This window comes from Felis catus, chromosome C1, assembly GCF_018350175.1.
Source record: "Felis catus isolate Fca126 chromosome C1, F.catus_Fca126_mat1.0, whole genome shotgun sequence".
NCBI lineage: Eukaryota > Metazoa > Chordata > Mammalia > Carnivora > Felidae > Felis > Felis catus.
This window is the reverse complement of record NC_058375.1, coordinates 151,135,017-151,157,953: the sequence shown is the minus strand read 5'-3', so window position 1 is coordinate 151,157,953 and position 22,937 is coordinate 151,135,017. Positions and strand designations below refer to the sequence as shown.

The 22,937-nt window shown below is 35.0% G+C and overlaps 1 protein-coding gene across 8 annotated transcripts in view; it reads right to left on the bottom strand.

The window, feature by feature from the left end:
- Positions 1–22,937, bottom strand: part of SLC4A10 (solute carrier family 4 member 10) — a 314,478-nt gene that overhangs the window by 27,003 nt on the left and 264,538 nt on the right. For all 8 annotated transcript variants that reach the window (XM_045033870.1, XM_019838163.3, XM_019838162.3 and 5 more), the window contains 6 exons: positions 20,582–20,687; positions 14,697–14,858; positions 12,866–12,979; positions 11,662–11,823; positions 2,577–2,828; positions 54–122 (listed from right to left, as the gene is read on the bottom strand). In XM_045033870.1, coding sequence (XP_044889805.1) covers positions 54–122; positions 2,577–2,828; positions 11,662–11,823; positions 12,866–12,979; positions 14,697–14,858; positions 20,582–20,687 — 865 coding nt within the window. The remainder of the gene's footprint in view (positions 1–53; positions 123–2,576; positions 2,829–11,661; positions 11,824–12,865; positions 12,980–14,696; positions 14,859–20,581; positions 20,688–22,937) is intronic.

Below are 22,937 nucleotides of genomic sequence, written 5' to 3'. Positions count from 1 at the left end.
TCGACCCAAGATAAGTCATCACAGATGTGCATCATTTACTGAAAGCAATTTACCTGAATTCCCTTTAGAGATGAAGCACCCATATAAAGAAACACCCCATATAGCACGGGCATGGGAATAAACTGTAAAAGAACAATTAGAAAAAAGATATAAGTTATTTTCAAATAACTGCTCATGCTGTTTTTCACTTACCAAAGAAAAACACAGAAAAATATTTTAGAAGCAATAGTGGGCCAAGTCAGAAGACTCAGGTTCAAATCCCCACTCTAGCACTTTTTTAGCTGCATAATCTTAGGTCAGTTACTTAAGCTCTCTGTGCCTTAGCTTCCCCACATATATCTAAAGAGGCATGGGGATAATAGGGTTGTTATGAGTATTTAATAGGCCAAAGCCTAAAAAAGTACATTTATAGTACATAAACATAAATATTAACTATTATTATTGTACTACTATAGGGAAATTTGAATTTTGCCTCACAATAAGATAATGATTTTTATGTGACCACATGAATATAACTATACAAACAGGACAAAATAAAGCAGATGACAGTTGTTTTTAATCTACCTGGAGGGGAAAAAAAGGTATGTGTTCAATGAAAACTTTGATATTTTCTGTACCAGAGTGCTGAGACTATTTCAGGCACAGGAATATTTAAGATGGTGAAAATTTTTGTTAGCATTTGAAGAGAAAAAACAAAACTAAATTTACTGAAAAGAGAACTACATTTATCTGGAAATAATTTAGGTGAATATTAGATATACTTTATAAAGTTATATTTATTTTTATAAAGTTTATGTTTATATTAAGTAACTTTATATTTATAAAGTTAATTGGTCAGAAACATGAAAGCAATCTTGATATAAGCCTATTCTATTTATAAACTGTCTAATTTTCTGTCATAGAGATAGTGAAATTTGGTATCAGCAGTGTGTAGTGAAATTTGCTATAGTTTTTTTTCAATTTTTACCATTGTTTTAAATAAATACAAGTGTTACTTTAGTCTTTACCAGTTCTGAGCTGGAGCAGCACTTCCAAATGAATCTGATGCAGGTTATTATAGTAATTTAGACAAATGTAATTATTTATGCCATTGAAATGTTTTCTCCAGGGGCGCCTGGGTAGCTCAGTCAGTTAAGCATTGGACTTTGGTTCAGGTCATGATTTAGCAAAGATTCGTGAGTTCAAGCCCCCTGTTGGGCTCTGTGCTGACAGCTCAGAGTCTGGAGTCTGCTTCAGATTCTGTGTCTTCCTCTTTCTCTGTCCCTCCCCTGCTCTCGCTCACTTACTCACTCTCTCTCAAAAATAAGTAAACATTAAAATAATTGAAATGTGTTCTCCAATTACATAGTTTTAAATGAGGAAACTTTTTTAAAAGTAATTTCTATGTAAAAGTTAAGATATGTGTTAACCAGGCTAATACAGATATTTATTTATTAATAAATATAGTAGCTTTGGAAACCATGACTCAGAAAATGCTTTTAAAATAATGTAATTTAATTCCCTTCCTCGTCTTTTCTCCATTTAATTTTTGGGTTGGTTAAGGTTATTTGATAAAGCTTATCTGTAACTATACACTGAAGTGTTCAATGGATGGTTATGTTCACAGTATTGAAAGATTTAGGCTTCAAACATTCTCTTACACTGATTTCTAAATATGACAACTAAAATGAAGTTTTATTTGCATAATAAAGTAATAAGGAAGAAAAAAGATATTAGGATTAAAGATGAAGAATGGAGCTAACATCTAGATGTTCTTACATTATGCCAGATATTTGCAAACATGTGAACTGTTCAATTTTTCTATTTTTACTGGATTAGCTCAGCATAATTCTAGCTCTATAGTTACTTATATAACATAGAAATGAATTCTTACAAATATACTTGCAAAAAATGATAAATATAAGTAAACTTGTATAAATGACCGAAGGATTCCATCAAAATTTTCAAAGTACAGGCAAATAAAATGAGCTATAATTTAAAATATAATTGACATACCTTGGTAATATCTGCCAAAATTCTATGACAAAATAATTACTCTTTAACGCTTTTCAAAATGGATTCAATTATTTTAAATGTGAAAAAATAAGTATATACAATAGTGATGTCCATGTAGCAGTTTCATGTAACATTTAATACACAAAACTGCATATGTGGTCATGACCATTACATTGCTCATCTCTGTATCTCTATTTGGCACTAGGTAATGTTAATTGCAAATACACCTGACAAGAAAATAGAGACTTTATTTCATGTAGGCCTACAGTGAACTCAAGTCAAAAATTAGCTAAAAATGAGTGACCTGTCCCCATAACTTGGTAACTATTTCAAAATTATGATAATAATTTACACATCAAACTTTACTTTGCCAGACTAAATTTCTCATGTATTTAAGGATTCTTAAATATAGCCCATAACTTCCCGTTAAGAAGTTGTATAAACATGGTAAAGAAATTTATCATTTGTATCACATGTCATACAATATTTGCAAATCGTTGGCTTAGATTCAAGTCAGATTTCTTAAACAATAATAAATATATTCTGCCCTCTCTCAGCTTCATAAAGGTAGATTTAATTACCTTCAGAATACTGGTCATGAAGACTGATGAACCCATAAGAATAAAAATCATAAGCCCAGTAACCCTTTGCTCCCGAATGCCAAGAAACTTGGGCTGTTCTCCTGGAGCTGAACATTCTGATTCCAGTTTTAAGCTGTTGACATGAGTGATGGACAGGACAGTGGCAGCCACAAACCACGGCAGGCCCATGATGGAGCACACCCCGAGCATGACAGCCACCATCAATAGATCCAGATGGTACCCGCAACCTTTCTGTGGAAAGAAAAGAGGATTCTCACAGAAACTGAACTTAGCATAGAGACAAATGATACCGCCACCATGAAACCATGAGAACAGAAAAGAGAGATTACCTTGAGTCTTAGACAACCGATTCTAAAATGCAAAACAGGTTAAAGATAAAAAGGTAACAGTGTGAAAACATATAATCCACTTAAAGAAAAGCTGCAAATGTTCCTTTTACAATTATGATTATAGTGACTTCTATCTACTTTAATAGGTTTAATGTATTACTGGGTTAATATTATGTTAGTTTCCATTCTATTTCTGTTGGATAATTGAAGTCATTATTAAATACAGTCACTTCTCTTAGTTTCCTTAAGTAGGCAAGTTGAATCACAATTCGTATATCTACTCTTTGTGATTAATTCATACCAAAAAATTACTGAACAACATATACCAGGCATCAGGTAGAAAACAGAAAACAAAGTAAGGATTGTATCAACAACAACACTCAGAAAGGCCTGTGAATAGAAATTACTTCCTGACAATGCTTAAGAAGCCCTTCACATCAGATCTCCTAAAGAGAAACTCTTCTCAAACATTCTGTGTCCAATTGCCTTCTTTTGTCTCAATGGGAGGGTGTCTCAATGTCTTACTGGGAAAAATAATATCATGGAATCTAAGCTTCCTTATATTTACCTATTTTTATTCTAATACAGCTTTTATTCTCTATCTTATTCTCATCTGTTTCAGTTTCAGCACCAGAAATATTTGGCCCCTCCCTAAAATGAAAGTTTTTGTGTTTTCTACCTCTCTGTGATCCTGCTCCACTCTCACTGACCTCCAGGTGTTGCAAACTTCCATGCTTTCTAGGACCAGGCAGGAAACATAACTGAGGAAACAGGTGCAGGAGGCATGTGGAGTGGAGATGCAGGGAAGTGAGACAGCTCTCTAGGAGAGGGTGAGTGGCTGAGGGCAGGTGGGGAAGAGCAAGCAGCGTTTCCCTCCCCCCCCACCCCCCCCCCCCGCCATTGGAAATCATCAGCAAAAAGCCTCAGAGGTAGCAAATGGCTTGGCCTACTTTACACTCCAACTATTAATGACTACTTCATGAAAGGTAGTATGCTAAAGTGGTTAACAGCTTAGGTTCTGGAGATAGGTGGCCTGGGATCAAATGCTGGCTCAACCAATGCCCCTGGACAAATCATTTAACCTCTTGTGCCTCTGTTTCCCTATCTGAAAAAGGATGATGGTGATAACAGGAGGCACCCCTTTGGGTTGTTGTGAGAATTAAATTATTTAACTTTGAAAATCATTTAGAACAATGTCTAATATGCACTAAGCATTCAGTAAATGTTAGGGACTATTATATTCTGGCAATTGAACAATAATTTTTTATTTGTACTCATTTGTTTCAAGGCTCCTCAATAAAATTACGTGTTTCTTAAGGGCAGGTAACTTTTATAATTTCTCAATATTTCCTGTAGTTTTTTTTTTTAAGATTTATTTATTTTTGAGAGAGAGCACAAGCGGGTTAGGGGCAGAGAGGGAGAGGGACAGAAGATCCAAAGTGAGCTCTGCACTGACAGCAGCAAGCTCGAAGTGATACAGGGCTGGAACTCATGAGCTAGAGCCTTGAGATCATGACCTGAGCCAAAGTCAGACGCTCAACAGACTCAGCCACCCAGGTGCCCCTTTCCTGTAGTTTTTAACACAATCATTGGCACACAAGAAGCAATCAATAAGGAACAGATTGGCTTTTTTAGAGGGAAATATGCATACTTCAATCATTATAGAATTGGGTTTAATAAGTATAATTTAAAATAAATATAGCCATTACATTTGTTATTATGAATATGAGCAGAAATTACCAATTCTTCTAGAGGAATAATTTTGGCCTTTTTTTTTTTTTTTTAACCAGGCAGTTTTACCAAACTGCAAGCAGTTTCTAGTTAATATGAAAGCTCCTATAGCCAGGAGTGTGAAATATGCTGAGTATTTGTTGCATACTCGTCCTGGTGGTGTTTTCTTTCTGCTATTTTGTTTTGTTAATCATTCTATAAAGAGAAACACTCTTAAAGTCAATTGTACTTCCTTTTCTTTCTGTCTACCCCTACGAAATTATAAAAGTGCAGGAGACGACAGTGAGGAGGAAATGGCAGATATCCACATAAGGACATTTTCCTCCTGTGTTGTCACCACGACAGTGGCAACCTTCCTTGGGTTGGCTTAGCTGTAGCAATGTTCCAGCTCACGAGAATGCCTAAATTCAAATTCCCTCGTGAATAGGACTTTAGAAACTTTTTTTTTTTTTTGCAAGTAACTCAGGAAAGATATTTATTCCTAAGAGCTGGGACACCGGAAGAGAAACACTCTGGTGTCAGCTTAACCAAAACAGCATTGGAAGAAGCTTCACCAGAGCCACACTATGGTTTTCTAGTCCAATGAACAATTTGGAAGATGTAGCCACATAGAACAGAACTCAAATTTTGGTCCCTTGAAAGGACCATGTCTTTACCAGTTAGAGGAGTGTTTTGTCCTAGGGACTCTGGAGTGAGAAGGATGTAGAAAGCAAAGGACCTAGCTCTGGCTCTGAGGGAGTATAGTGTGAATGGTGCCCCCTGGGCTGTTTTGCAAAGTTAAGGTACTGCTAAGAGAGAATGGAAGAAGTGCTAACAGCCATGAGATAAACATCAGAGGAGGGCAGGGGACAGGGGCTTTGAGATTCTCACTTGCGCATGCGTTTTTTGGCACATCCTAGGCTTTCCCAGGGTTCATGTTCACTATAGCTTAATCATACAAGGAAGGCCTTCTTCATGATAGTGATTTCCTGTAGCTCTTACTTAGGGTTTTACAAATACGATACAAATATAAACAGTGCAATTCTGGATTGCAGGAAGCAGACAAAATAATGGTTTCAGAGTGAATAATTTCATTTTTAAATTTAGAAAGCTAGTTTTGTAAAACACAAGTATCTAATAAACACAAAATACAATCCCCTCCCGATTTTGTTGTACAGTAATGGGAGCATCTTAATTTCATGCGAATCAAAGGAAATAAAGCAGGGCTGGCACTTCTACTAATTAATCATCATCCTTCTTGCGTTTCATTAAATATCTTAAAACTTGGTCTTTGTACCCAAATTATTAGCTGATAGGCATGACAGCCAAAGAGAAGTATCCCTTTGTCAGAGAGAGAACTCTGTACCTTCTAACATATTTCTGTAGATTTTTCTGAAATAAAGACAGAATCGGAGCTTTTATTCTCACTTTCATCCATGAATCACAGGAAATGGACATATGGGAGGAAAAGGGAGCATAGCAACAGGTGATGCTACACCAGACCCCACTAAAACCAACATGCAGCAAGACAAGAGGCCAGCCAAGAGGACCATCTGATACCCAGATGCCACTGCTGAAAAAATTCATTTCAAAGCTTGGCAGCAATTTCCTGCATCTGTCAAGTTAACCACATAAAAGACTATAGATTGACATGAAGAACCAGGCTGACAAAGAGGGCAAAAAAGAACATATCAAATGCCATAATCATCAAGAGAATGTGGTGCCAAATGAATGTTGCAAATGCATTCATTTACTCAAGTGATCTGAGATTGTATTGCTGTTTATTAAAAATGATGTCAAAAGAAGCCTGAACTGTCTACAGAAACATGTAGAAAAGCCCACAGTTGTATCTTAACAGAAACTTTCTTTTCTGTAACATAGTGTCTTTCTTTCCACTTTTAGAGAATGTACTTTTAAAAAAGGCAGTTATTTCTAATGCTTTTCAAAGGGATTCAGCTAACCTATGCCTAGCCCACTTCTCTAGGTAAAAGACAAGAAGTGCTAGAGAGAGTATGGATTTGTATCTATATAGAATATAGATAATAATTTGCCTTCTCAAATTTTTACACTTGCATTTTGCAGCTTCTATCACTCCTGAATGACCCCAAAGACCATGAGGTGCAGTGACTTGAAATTTTGCTAATTTGAGCCTCTTCATTCTGAGGGAGGAGGAAGTCACTTAGTGAGTTGGGCCAACTTCTTCAGCTCAACACAGCTTTACTCTGTATGTAGTAACACTCTCAAAATGATATAAACATTTTTAATGGCATGAAAAAATGCCCTATAAGAAAACTACTTTAGTAATAGAAGTGAAGAAAAGGTGAAAAGATCTAAAATGTAAGTTTGGGAGACATACAAATGATGAATTCCAAGGTGACTTGGATATATGATGTGGACTGAAATACACACTGTGGGGTCAACCAGGTGTTTGTTACAGAAACTAGAAAACATGATTCATTAAGCTTTTGGGGGGCATAATTCAACCAAGGCAAAAATGGGTTTTCAAGTGATAAAAAAAAATTAGTAAAAGCTGAAAATGTGGTTAACTTGTGGTCTGGGGATATACTCAAGAAACACGTATCTTTTCCTGACAGTGTGGTTCAAGTCAAAGCCAAGAGACTGTGCAAACATTTCAGTGAAGCAACAGGTGGGGAGAGTAGCTATGGAACAAACCGTTACTCTGACTCAAGAATGTTCTGAGAATGTGATTTTTTTATTGTTATTAACAGGAAAATCAGCAGCAGCAGACCGCACTATACTGAAGCTTATAATGGTTAGAGGTTAAAAAAAAAGTGTTCAGTGTACGTAAAATATATCTTCACTGGAAGGAACTTGCTTTGCAAACATCCACATCTAAGGAGGAGGATGGGGTGTTCAGACTTACAGGGACCAAGAAAAGATTAATTCTTCTACTCATGGCAACATAGCAGAGCTTATGATGAAGTCAGACTTGCTCTATTATTTACTAAATCCAGGCTATGAAGGGATAAAATATAAAAATTTGATTGCATAGTCACTTATTTGTATAATAAAAAATTAATTATGAATAATGTAATATATTTTAGTAATTCAGCCTCAAGTTTATTTCAGGCTTTGGGGAGCCTGGGTGGCTCAGTCGGTTAAGCATCTGACTCTTGATTTTGGCTCAAGTCATGATCTTGCAGTTGTGAGTTCAAGCCCTATGTCAGACTTCTGTGCTGACAGTGAGAAGACTGCTTGGGATTCTCTGTCTCCCTCTCTTTCTGCCTCTCCCTGGACCCCACAAAATAAATAAATTTAAAAAAATGAAATGTTTTAATGCTACATTTAATTCTACAAATGCAAGTACTTGAAAAGCCCACTTAAAAATGTTACATGATATTTTAGCTATTCTGCATAATATTTAAAGGGAAAATATAGTGTATTTGCTGAGTTGGAGCTTTGGAAAGACTGTGTATATCAAGGGCCTACCACAGGCTCATGAAGAAGGAGGAGCAGGTGTTATGTAATTTATAAGGTTTGGAGACCTAGAAAGAACAAGGAAATGGAATGGCCAAAAAAGGTTATATTACCCTCAGCAATCTTCACTTACTTCTATATTTTGTTTCAACACGGTTCCATTAATATATAGGAAAAATACTGCCTGTACTAGTTTAGCTGGTAGTCTTTACAAAGAATAATTTTTTAGTGAGATCAGAGGGATTTCTGCCTAATTATAAAGGCTAAAAACAAAAACAAAAAACCTAACTTACTTGAAAGGCTTACTTCCTTCCTAAAATAGGAGTCTTTTAGCTCATTTTAAAATGTGTAATATAATGAAATATATATACAGCCATCAAAAATGATAATGCAGATATATATTGGCATGGGATGACTACCATGTTAATGCTCTTACATGAAAAATAATACAAGTAACATATGTCATATGAAAATATATATTTGGGTATATATCAAAATTTTAACAATATAATCTCTAAGAAATGAAATTATAATATTTTTCACTTTTGTCTTTTAACTTTTTATATTGTCTAATTTTTTTTCATTTATTCTTTTTAAAGTTTACTTATTTTTGAGAGAGACACAGAGAGCACACACACACAAGTGGGGGAGGGGTAGAAAGACAGGGAGAGAGAAAATCCCAAGCAGACTCTGCGCTGTCAGCTCAGAGTCCGATGTGGGGCTCAATTCCACAAACCAGGAGATCATGACCTGAGCCGAAATCAAGAGTTGGACACTTAACCGACTGAGCCACCTAGGTGCCTCTATTGTCTAATTTTTTTTTTAATTTTTTAATGTTTATTTATTTTTGAGAGAGAAACAGACAGACAGACAGACAGAGTGTGGACAGGGAAGGAGCAGAGAGAGAGGTAGACACAGAATCTGAAGCAGGCTCCAGGCTCTGATCTGTCAGCATAGAACCCAACGCGGATCTCAAACTCACAAACTGCGAAATCAGGACCTGAGCCGAAGTCGGACGCTTAACCGAGTGAGTCATCCAGGCGCCCCCCTATTGTCTAATTTTTACACCAAAAGCATATGTGACTTTACAATGAAAAACATAAAGATGCTTTCAGTTTTAAAAAATAAATCAGCGTCTGGGAAAAATGTTTTTCTACTTCTTAACATAGTTAACAGACTAACAATATTCAACCTAAAGTACTTACACATGTTTTATAGATCTATTTGATCAACTATGTAACTTTCCTAATTAAGTTGTGGCAGTATTTGCTTTTGCAGATGACAGATATCTTAAAAGCAAATAATATTTTTGAATAATTGTTATTAAACAAGTAGTCTATTAGACTTGGAAATCTGAATTCCTTGTTTTGAGGCCTGCACATCACTCAAAGTTTCCAATATTGAATGGTGTACCTCAGTGGTATTTTGGATCCAGCTCGTATAGGCTTATGGGAACCAATAGTTTAATTTCCTAAATTTCTTCCTGCCAATTGATGTCACATTGGTAACTTGAAATGGGTCACGGTGGGAGCATTCACACCATGAAAATCAGCAAACATTATAAACCAGGGTCTCTCTTTTGTAAATGCAGAGAACTGGCTGTTAACCATGTACCAGCATACCACTTGTCTAGTTCCCAAGACTTTTCTGACATATTTTTGTAAAATTACCTTTCTAAAAAAAGTTTTTATTTAAATTCCAGTTAATTAACATGCAGTGTAATATTAGTTTCAGGTGTACAATACAGTGATTCAACACTTCATGCATCACCCAGAGATCATCACAAGGGCCCTCCTTAATCCCCATCACCTATTTCACCCATCCCCCACCCACCTCCCCTCTGGTAACCATCAGTGTGTTCTCTATAGTTAAGAGTCTGTTTCTTGTTTGTCTCTTTTTTTCCCTCCGCTCGTTTGTTTTGTTTCTTAAATTCCACATAATTAAGAATTTTGTCTGACAAAAACAAAAAGTGAAATTGAACACACTCCTTTTAAAAAAGGTTTGGAGCACTAGAGTTAGTTTCTACAAAGAGAATGAAGAACGCTCTTTGTTTTCAAATAGACACACATTTTCTCCAAAATATACACCAAATTCCTTCTTAGTAAGATTTATTACAAATAATTGTGCTTTCTTACATTAATGCCATTACTATTTTCCATCAAGTAGTTCAATCACAGATTGTTTAATCCTTCTAACAAACATACTTATGAAATCCTGTAAAGTAAGATTTCTGTTGCTCTGACAAGGAAACTTTCCCTAGAGTTTAAAGAGTATGTGAAGATAGCAGGGAATTATCCCCACTATATCTGATACCAGAACAAAACAATTTGATTAATTGTGCATGTTCTGCTTTTATAAGTTTTGATTTAGATTATTTTTGACCATTCACTGGTTTTGTTGATTTTATATAACATATTCCTAGAAGTGATAGTGCTTACATTAAATATCTCAGAAATACTGCACACCAGTGAACAATTTTGATTATTCACCGTTGCAAAATGACGGAGTCAGAATATAATAAATAAGATATATCCATATTTATTTTCTTTGCATATAAAAAAGTCATTGAGGGGCGCCTGGGTGGCGCAGTCGGTTAAGCGTCCGACTTCAGCCAGGTCACGATCTCGCGGTCCGGGAGTTTGAGCCCCGCGTCAGGCTCTGGGCTGATGGCTCAGAGCCTGGAGCCTGTTTCCGTATCTGTGTCTCCCTCTCTCTCTGCCCCTCCCCCGTTCATGCTGTGTCTCTCTCTGTCCGAAAAATAAATAAATGTTGAAAAAAAAAAACCAATTTAAAAAAGTCATTGAAATGTGCAATAAAACTCAGCAAAGAGATCACTTACAAACTATAACATTTATGGCTGGGTTTTCCATAATGTCATAGACATTATGGAAAGATGAATAACTAAAGCAAATGAGAAATACCTGAATATGTAATTTGTTCCAATAATGAAGGCAACCTAATAGACAATACTTAGGGTCAAATAGAGAAGTAGAAGAATGGCATATACAAGACAAATTGGTAAAGCTGCACGTCGCCAGAATAGATGGTTATTTCACTAAATTGTTTTAAACATGGTAAAGGTACAGCCTTGGCAATGTGTATTTTAAGTTCTGGAAGGGGCGCCTGGGTGGCGCAGTCGGTTAAGCGTCCGACTTCAGCCAGGTCACGATCTCGCGGTCCGTGAGTTCGAGCCCCGCGTCAGGCTCTGGGCTGATGGCTCAGAGCCTGGAGCCTGTTTCCGATTCTGTGTCTCCCTCTCTCTCTGTCTCTCCCCCGTTCATACTCTGTCTCTCTCTGTCCCAAATAAATAAATAAACGTTGAAAAAAAAATTAAAAAAAAAAAAAGTTCTGGAAGTAAGGTTTCAGAGTGTAGGCTCAGGCAAGCGCTATAAATACATTTAAAAAAATTAATTAATTTTAAGCTCATTGTAAGACAAAGTGTCATGAATACAGACAATAAACATTGCAAACCTGAAAACATTATCTTAATATTTCACTATACAAATGAACAGGCAAAGTATAATAAATTATCAGTCGACATCCATTAAGTCATGAGCATTTGCATTAAAATGGATGTTAAAATATACCTTTAGCTTATGCTCTTTTCTGTTGATGATGACAGCTGTAATCTGTTGGTCCATAAAAATTAGAATAGTGCAGAGCAAAGCTGGAATGATGGCAGCTATTACTGTCCACCATGGATTTGGACCTAAAGGTGTAACAAACCAGCCACGATCATCTCTGGTAGGCTACAGGAAACAAAAGAACGTATATAGTTAGTTACTGGATTAATGAATACCTAATCAAATTAAGTCTTACAGATGCTACCAGGAAAGCACCAATTATACACTGATATGCTGTGTGAGCTACCTTTAATAATAACAGTAATATCCACAAAGCATTTATAAGGTACAAGGCACTAGTCTAAGTGCTTTAAATATTTTAACTCTTTTTTTGTTCAAAACATTCTAAAGAAGATACAGATAATAAAATTGAGGCATAGAAGGGCCTAGTAAGTTGTCCAAGATCCCAAAGGGAGTAAGTGGTGGAGACAGAATTTAAACTCTGACTGGCTCAAAAATCTATGTTCTTAATCAACACCTGCAGTAAATAAAATAATATTAATATTTATAATTTGCAGTTGACAAATTTATTTACATTTATAAATAGCACATTGACAAATGTGTATAATTCTTATATGTGTGCACAGGCCATTATGTGAAAATAGCATACAGACACTTGGTCCTTTCCGGAGTTCGGGGAATGCTTCTGAACATTGCTGGTGCCTGAGATGAGTCCCAAAGGAATTCATTTTGACAATTCTTTGAGAACTCCCCATCCCTGTCTGACAGGTGAGAAAACTGAGGCTCACAGAGGTTAAGTAACTGGCCCAAGAATTGCTTACTTATTAACATGGTCAGAATTCCAGTCCAGACCTAATTTTATCTCTTTCCCAAGGCCTAGCCACTGCGCAATTTTGCAACAAAATAACACATTTTTCCCTTAGTTTCAAAATGTGTCCTTATCTTTCAGGAGTGTTGCATATAGATATTCCTACTAGAATAATTGACAGAAAAATTTTTCAATTAGCCTCTAAATAACACTTCTGGGTTTTTTTCTTTTTAATATTAAACCAAAATTTTTACTCATGCAGTGGGCATTTTATTGAATGCTCTATTACCCTCTATTCCTTATATTTTCACAAAAATCTCAAGTACTAGGGTTACAGCTATCATCTAAATGAACATGCAGAGATGGAGATATAGATAGTAAATGCTATGATAACTTCACCTTGAAAACACTTGGTACTTGTAGTTTTGGAGATGGAATCCCAATGGCATAGTCAATTAAAACCATACACAGAATTGTAAGAAAGACAGCAAAGTCACTCACTATGGATCGAACCTAAAAATGATGAAAACACTTGTCACTTAAAGAACTATAAATAGTAAGGAATACTCAAGAACACAATTCAGAATCACAATTTATAAACACTTTATGACATAATATCACAATATTATATTTGATGCATATTATAATATTACAATTAGCTCTGTCAGAGCCTGAGTATATATTTATGTATTCTGTCATTAAGATGGATATGCACTCAACCTTTCTAGAATCAGGCATTCTGTAATAGCTACATGGTGATTGTGCTGTTTTCAGAATTTATTTAAAATCTAAGTTTATCAAGTGCATCAATATTTAATACACAGAATAAGATTGCATGGCCAGCATTAGGCTGAATTTTAGGATTCTTTCTCCCGAGGGTACCATTTTAATATGATAATCTAAAGCACAATAAAAGAATCTATTTATATTGAAGAAGCAGAATATTTTAGTTAGTTTATCTGGGTTGTTAAGTATGGAAGCAGGGAATGTGTACAACAGAGTGGAAAAAATTTAAAGTTATTTGTATAAGCTAGTTCTTTTTCCTTTTAAAAAAAATAATAATTCCAGCGTAGTTAACATACAGTGTTATAGTCATTTCAGGTGTGCAATACAGTAATTCAACAATTCCACACATCATCCAGTCCTCATCAAGGTAAGTGTATACCAGTTTTTAAAGCCATTTTCCATTTATTTGAAAGAATTTTTTTTGAAGTTTATTTATTTTTCAGAGACAGAGAGGGACAGGGCGTGAATGGTGAGGGGCAGAGAAAGGAGACACAGAATCTGAAGCAGGCTCCAGGCAAGGAGCTGTCAGCATACAGCCTGACACAGGGCTCGAACCATAGACACGGAGATCATGAACTCAGTCGAAGTTGGCTGCTTAACCGACTGAGCTACCCAAAGGCCTCTAGCCATTTCTCATTTATAAAGCCACCGTGGATTAATTAAATTGAGCTCTGGGGAGGGGAAAGGAATTAATCTTCCACCTTAGGGAAGGAAGAGGTGACAAAAACAGAAGTTTTACCTGGAAGAAACAGTTCTTAAAACATTTTCCTAGAGTGGAATTTTGATCATAATCTTTAGCTCATCCCTAAAAAGCTTGTTTTCTTGTTTCTTTTCTTTTTTTTTCCTTTTTTTTTTTCTTTTTGGCTGAGTCAGACATTATAGGTGTTACTTTGCAGTGTTAAATATTGAACTAAGCTGTTTCTCTGTTTACTTTCCTCTCCAAATATGCAGATGCAAACGTGGTGGGTTAGGGGGAGGGACTGACACTTTAAAAATGAAAAAGAGAATAGTGTTCCAATGAGTCTTGCAGGGGCTTTCCCAATTAGAGAATGTAACAGTGGCTCCTATGAGGTATCTGTCAGGCTGGAATAGTTCCCACTGTTCACTGGGCAAGAAAGTGACAATCAGTAATGCAGTGTGTGCTTTTGATTTCCAAAAGCGTAAGTGGGAAAGTGGGAGCTTATCTTTGGGATCTGAAGTTAGAATAAAAGCCCAGAGGGAACATGCAGTCCCAGCACCTGCATCACTAAGGATCCTAGCACCTCTCTCATCACACCTGACTCCTAACCTGGCAAGCTCCTTCACATTAAAAAAAAAAAAAAAAAAAAAAAAAAAAAGCTTTTTGGTGGCTCCTTTTAGGACAGCAATTGCTATTTCTTTTGTCTTAAAACCCATATGACTATAACATACTAATCGTTGATCAGGAAAATTGTAGTCGAAGTACCTTGGTTGGAAAATAGCGGCTGGTCTTGAACTGCTTCAGGGTGGCTGACAGAGTAACTGTGGAAAAGAACAGGATCACTGACCAAAACAGAACATCTGGGACATATGGGTGATCATGGCCACAGGCTCGTCCAACATATTCTCCATGCAACGATTTGCATTCCTGCCAGAGGAAGTAAAACAAATGGAGCAAATAAGGGGAAAAAAGGACACATTTCTTTCAGAAAACTAACATCTTAAGATCAATCTCAAGGATTGAACAGAGTAAGCTTCATGAATTCTATTTGAATAGGTAGTGAGCAATTTTAGAGATTTAGATTATGTTAAAATTGAACACTAACCACTTACAACATTTTTTGCTTTTTAAAAATTATATTTAAATCTACAAAACGAATTGATTACCAGTCAATGTATATTTAACCTAATCTCCACGAAGTTCCTAACACTAGATTTATTGAAAGTATGACAGGCTTGATGAGTGGTAACTAGGGTGAACACTATGCCAAACCATTTAAATATATGATCTTAATTGATTTCTACACCCACCCTATAAAATAGGGAGATGTCATTATTTCTATTTATGTCTGAGGAATCTGAGACATAGAGAAATTAAGTAATTTGCCGTGGCCTCACTGCTGCTGGGTAGCAGAGCTCTGAGACAAACATGGTGCCTGTGGTGGGAATATTATTGCACAGTGAAGAAGAACAGTGATTTTGTAGAATTATCTAGTCCAAAAGCTACCAAGAAAAATGAGAAAGGCAACAAGAAAACTATGATATATTGCTACTTAAAATAAAATTGGGAATCAAATATGGAGCTCAAAATTAGGTTACAGAACAAAAGAGAAAGAGTTACTATGTGAATAAGGCAAAGTTCATATTTATTATGACTTGTCCTTGATCCAATATTGTTTTTTTCCTGGTAGGTATTTTTATAAGCCCCTGAAGGATCATTCTAATTACTACCTTAGCCAGGAGGTGGCAGCAAAGTCAAAAAAATTTCTTTTCTCCAAGAAAAACAGCATTTTGAAAATTAATAATTTGAATTGAAATAAAAAAAATATTTTAAACTCATTTTTATTTCTCTTATTTTATATTAAAGATCCTATTACTGAAGTATTTTTTTTCCAACACAGAGAAAATAGTGCTTTACGTGATCCAGTGACCTTATTAGTACTTGAGATATCCTAGACCTACACAGAAATTGAATTGCACCAGGGCACAGAAAGATCTTAGAGAAAAATATGGACTGAGGACTGATCATCAGCAGACACTGCCCAGTCCAGAGTCTGGACTCCTTGTATAGCAGAAAATGAATACCTTTAAAAGATTTTGGAATAGGTCACAGATAATCACATTATCCAAAAACAAACCAACAGCCAATAAAATCTATTTGGGACAGCTACCCCTAAGGCTAGAATTCTTGAGAAATATTGTTAGCTTACCTTATAATTATTTTTAACAAATTGTGTCCCCTTTTCTAATTTAGCTGCAAATATCTTCCTTGCTAGCTAAAGTTGAAATTCTAATTATCCATATTAAGCTAATACAGAGCACAATAATTTGGATAATTAAAAGACCAAAGAAACCACACCCTCCCAGCCTTACTTATGGTTTTAATTTTCCTTCTGTCAAAACTCTTAAAAAATACACAAAGTACCAAAAGTGAATCGTTGCATTTTTAGTCTCTTCTCTTGCTCCTCTCCAGAGATGCTGGTAGAGCAATTATTAAGCAAAGTCATGATTACACAGAATGGCTAAATACAAACAGGAGCTAGAAGATGAGTTGCAAACACATCATCTATAGATTTGTGGCCATCTTCAGTCTTTTGTGCCAATATAAAAGTCTTCTAAATATTCCTTGGACTTGGCTGGGTCTTCTTCTCAACTCTTAAGAACATAGATGCCATTTAAAGGAGCATTCAGTGCTCATATAATCTATAATAAATTGCCAATAGCTTGCCTTGTTACTTTAATTCAAAGCAAATTTGAAAAGGGTGGGTTTTTTTTCTTCCTTTGTAGAGGGCAGTATGCTATTTAAAAATAAAAATCGTGACCTACAAAATTCTACATTAATTTTCTGGTTTATACTAACTATACCCCAAACACAAACACACACACACATGAACCACTTATTTTATTAATAAGAAATTAAAGTTGGCATTATCATCTTCCTCCTTATATACATACAAGCTAAATATGTAATTCTAGCACTGAGACAATTCTTAGCCAATTTTTAGTCAATTGCTCGTGAATATTTTAAACCTTGCCTAGGAATGACTGATTTTGAGATACTGTTAATATATATGTATATTATCATATATATATATATATATATGTATATATATATATATATATATATATGAAACCTACATATCCTAACTTTCCATAAAAGACCTGAGTTAAACATTATACATGATAGCCAAGATATGAAAATAACCTATATGTCTGTTGATGGATAAATGGACGAAGAAAATGTGGTATAAATATACAGTGGAATATCATTCACCCTTAAAAAAGAAGGAAATCCTGTCATTTGCAAAAAACATGGATGAACCTGAAAGAGACTATGCTAAGTGAAATAAGCCAGACATGGAATGACAAATACTTTATGACTTCGCTTATATATGGAATCTAAAAAGTCAACCTCATAGAAGCAAAGAGTAGAGTGGTGATTACCAAGGACTATGGGGGATGAAGAAAGGAAAATAGGGAAATATTGGTCAGAGGGTCTAAAGCTTCAGTTGTGTGGGATGAATAAATTCTGAAGATCTAATATATAACATGGTGAATATGATTAATAATACTGTATCATATAGTTCAAAATTGCTAGGACAGTAGACCTTAATAATTCTCACCAAAGGGAAATAAAAAGGAAAAGAAAGGAAAAGAAAAAAAATAGAAAAAGGAAAAGAAAAGAAAAGAAAAGAAAAGAAAAGAAAAGAAAAGAAAAGAAAAGAAAAGAAAAGAAAAGAAAAAAGGTAACTATGTCAGGAGACAAGTATATTAACCAGCTTAATTGTGGTCATCCTTTCACAATGTATACGTATATGAACACATCATGTTGTACATTTCAAATAGATACAATTTTTATTTGTCAAACATACCTCAATAAAGCTGAAAAACAAAATGAACCAAAATAAAACACTTGCATTAAGTAGTAAATTTGTGACATGGAACTACTTTTCAAAACAATCATTGAGGGGCGCCTGGGTGGCTCAGCCAGTTAAGCGTCCGACTTCGGCTCAGGTCATGATCTCAGGGTTTGTGAGTGCGAGCCCTGCGTCGGGCTCTGTGCTGACAGCTCAGAGTCTGGAGCCTGCTTTGGATTCTGTGTCTCCTTCTCTGTCTGCCCCTCCCCCACTTGTGCTCTATCTCTATCAAAAATAAATAACTGTAAAAAAAATTTAAAAAACAATCATTGAATGCTTATTGAATACTTACTATGCATATAGCAGTTTGGGAGAATCAAAGAAAGCTCAAATTCTTCACCCTTGCAGAGTTAGCAAGGCATAAATTACAGTTCATGAGATATGTAACAATTCAATAAAAACTTTTCAAATGAATAACGTATAAAGTAAATGTTATATCACTATTTTTATAAAACCAGTTATGATAGCCATTAGCACAGTGTTTTATTAATAAAATGCTTTTGGTGATGCTGGGGATTACACTGAAAAAAACCCCAGCAATTATAATCAAAAAAATCAAAAAAATTTAATGGTTTTCATTGACTTAAAAATTACAAGATTTTTTCATTGTATAGCATTCCCTTTGGTGATAAAGGCTATTTCTGGTCAAGATTAGCAATTACCCATTGCAAAAATTGCTTTTAACTAATGAAAAATAATATGAAAATTTCTGCCATAATGTTAACACCTAGTACAGAACTTAAAAAAAAAAAGTGCAAGATTTGCTTTGATTGCAAAATATTTCTTTACTGTACTCTGCTTGACCCTAAAACTTTTAATATCTAAAATTAACTCATTGCCAGCCAGATCAATTGTGCTATGAGTCTCTTAGAAGGTTATTAAGGATTTTCCATTACATAGAATGAATATTATTATTTAACATTAAATTATTAAGAGAATATATATTACACATAGAGTAAATTATCATGTTAAATAATCTAGAGATTAAATTACTGGGTGTCTGTACTGAAGAGGACACCAAGATGAGTACATAAGGGACGCTTTAGATGTAATATCTTTATAGTCTACCAAAGGGAATATAAATGGAAGATACACTGCTGACTAGATCAACCACAATCTCATGTCTAAATTCTAAGTAACTGTAGCATTCTTTCTTGTTCAACATTTCTTTTATTGGTCCATTTAAATGGCTCTCCGAAAGGAAACAGTTTGGTAATGTTATTTTTCTAGGGACAAGTAGATGGAACAGAATTAAATGTTAATTGTAACAGAAAAAAAACAAGAATAAGTGAAAGTTTATTCTAGAGAAAATAACTAGTATAAGAAAAAATATAGGTCATAAAATAAATATAGTTCATAAAATATAGGTCAAGATAGAATTTTAAACTGAGTAAGCAATTTGATTTTGATTCTGAAAGAAAACATTTCATGGGGGAAATTTGCAGAACTAGGCAATAGGTCAAATGTTCCTATAGGTATCATACTTAGAGTTTTACAATATTTGAAAAACAAAAAAATGATTTCTAGGAGCACCTGGGTGGCTCAGTCAGTTAAGCATCTGACTCTTTCTTTCAGCTTAGGTCATGATCTCATGGTTTGTGAGATTGAGCACCCCCCCCAACCCCCGCTCCCAGTCAGGCTCTACACAGAGCACTCACGGCACAGAACCTGCTTGGAATTCTCTCTTCCTCTCTCTCTGCCCTTCCCCTGCTCATGTATGCGTGCATGCACACACACACTCTCTCTCTCTTTCTCAAAATAAATAAATGAACTTAAAAAAAAAAAAAGATTTCTATGTTCCACTAACGGGCTCACTTGCTAAAATAGGTGTTTCATGCAATGAATTAGTATTCATATAGTATTATGCTGATGGTTATAATGGAATTTGAGCTTATACAGGTTAGTAAAGTGGCAGGAGCTATGGATTGTAATGTTTGTAACTAGAATAATTCAGATTCTATTTAACATTTAGTAAAAGCAGAACAATCAATTTCTCCAGTTATGATTAGATGGAACAGAAGAATGCAAATATAGATGAAAAAAGAGGTGCACAGACATTATAAGAGATTAGGAAGAAATGAGAAATGCAGCTATGGGGTGGGGGAGGGGCAGAATCACAAAACAGAGGAAAGACAAAATTTTCCTTTCTTTTAAGTACAGGATTTAACCCTGATAGGGAAAAAATCATTGCCATTCCTTTCCTTGAGTGAGAGATAAGAAGAAAATGTAAGTAAGAAAGCCCTTCCTGAGGAACGTGCCAGAATTTTGTTAATAGTGATTTTGTTCTTCCTAAGACTTCAATATTTATACTAAAATATTAACAAACATCCCCTCCCCCTCAGCATATTCTGAACAGCTGGAGCAGGATTACAGAGTGAAATAAAAGCATTCTGGGTTCTTTACACAGAAGGCCGACTTACTTCTGCCATATGGTTTCATTTAGGTCAACACCACTCTTATTTAATGTGCCTTCAGTTAATCTGGCCATATTATGATTGCTCTTAGAGTAACTCAGGCCTACTAACTATTAGTAAAACTTAATAATGAAGGAAAACCCCAGTTTGCTAATGAAAACCTAAAAATGAAATTAAAATTAACACAAAACTATTACTTGTATAATAGCTATGCATTCAAAATAATTTACCTTAGTGGCAATAATTCATTCAAAATGTCAACAAAAGCCCTTACAGTAGTAAGATCCAATATATGATTTATTTTTCAGTGTTTAACTTACCGACACAGTTAGGTTCTCCCAAATTATGTCAGAAGCAGAAATATTGGACTCCCTCCATTCCTTCAATGTATCATTGCTAGGATTATGCGGTTCTACACAGTTACACCTGAAAAGGCAAAATAAGCGTCTTTTGTGAACTAAGTACCTTTTGTCACTGTACTTCAAACAAATGTGTGATGGATTCTTCTTCTCCAGTTATAACTTTCCTCTATCTGAGAGAAAAGTAGTTAGGTCATCCTAAACTCCAAGACAGAAAGCATGATAGATATATTGTTATCTAGACATTAGACTACTCTATAGTACTTCCTCAAATGAGAGAGGTCATTTCCTCTCTGTCCCAGTGACAGGAAATCCCTAAATGTATTGGTTAGAACACAAGGCTTCTGGGGGCCTTTGAAACCAGGATGCCTCCTAGCCTTTACCATGACAATTTGCCCCTAAATTGTAAGTCATGTGGTAAAAATGATAAATATCCAAATTATTATATCCAAATAATATACAAATTATTATAAATTACTTATTTTTATTAATATTATATAACCATATCAATTAAAGTTGTAGTTAATTTATATTCTAAAAGTCATTTATAGTTTTGCTAATTAGGCTGAAGCAAGTACTCTAGGTATCAAAAAAATCAACCAGTACACGAAAGCTTTTTTAATACCTACTATATAGAAGGTAACATAATGAATGCCAGGTAGGGATAAGAGAAGACAGAAAATGCAAGATTTGGACATAGTACTGTTATTATGTAATATAAAACAGTTTTTGACTTCACGATTCTTTATAACTTTATAAATAAATCAGAAGAAGACACAAGAAAAAATTACCAACAGATTAATTAATGGTCTCAGATGTTAGTTTCAATTTACAAACTGTTTGTTTCCAAAAATTCATTCATAAGCTGACTATTTATCCTTCAGAAAACAGTTTCTTACAGAAGCATTTTATAAAAATGGTGGTTGGACTCCCAGATTAACCCATATATATATATATATATATATATATATATATATATATATATATATATTGCATAACTTAAAAGTTAATTGGACTGCTGTATTAGTGGTATTAATCAAACTGTAGAACCTGACTACCATTACTAACATTATTTCTGTAGAAAAATATCTTATAGTTTCTACTTGGTAAATCCCTCTGCCTAATTAGACAATAGTCTCTCTTATGTCTTCTACATCAGACACTTATTCATTCACTTATTCTTCAAAGAATATCGGATATCTATTTATTATTGCAAGAGACTCTACTTGACCTGGGCAACACAAAAAGCATGCTTCCTGCTCTCACTAAGGAAGATTAGAAGATTCCTCAGCTGGGCTCACTTGGGGTTGGACCTCTAAGAGGGTAAAGTGTTCCAGTGAGAAAATTGGTGACAAAGGTTTTAAGGGACTGGGATATAGAAGCATTGGCTACTATGGGCAGCTGCAGTGACCCCCATGGTAGCAGAGGGAGAGCTATAGCAAAAGGGAAACAAAGGAGCCTGAGATGCAGTAGTAGACATACATTAATGCAATTTATTTAAAACTATAGGTTACTAAGTCCCAGGCACAGGCTGGCTGTACATAAAGCTCTATTCTTTGCTGGCTGCATGGCCATGGGAAGACCACTCAAACACTCTAAATCTTGGTTTCCAACTGCAATAAAGTCTTGCTCAGGAGAATCCCAAAGAAAGTCTGGACTAAGAGAAGGCCTCATACTAAGCAAAGAAGTACAGTAAAAGGTAAAGCTGAAGATGTTGAAACTAATTGAGAGTCTGACTATACACTTGATTCCAGATATCCTCCCTCTACAACTATACACTAATACTTCCCTTCTCCAGAAAAGTTATATTTCCCCCCCAACAAAAAAAGGTTAGAGTTTCCCAGAATCTTTAGTCAAGCTGATTAGTAAGGTCTTCTGCTGTACAAAGCCAGTCCATAAGGAGTAGGAGATATGGCTGTTATTTCAAATGTGCCAATCCCATCACAAAGTAATGAGACACATGAAATAGGCCTAAAGAAAAGAAAAAAATGAATCTGTAAAAACTCATCTTAAAGAAATAAAGGAATATGAATTACCTGTCATAGAATTAAAATAACCATGATAAGGACTCTCCATGAACTCAAGAAAACAATGAACAAACAAAATGAGAATATCTGCAAAGAGACAGAAAATACTAAAAAGAACCAAACAGAAATTTTGGAGCTAAAAAATATGATGACTAGACTGAAAAATTATCTAGAGCAATTCAACATTAAGCTCAATCCAGCAGAAGACTCAGTGAACTCAAAGATAAGCCATTTGAAATTTTCTAGTCAGAAAAAACAGAATGAAAAACAAAATGAAGAAAGCCTAAGAA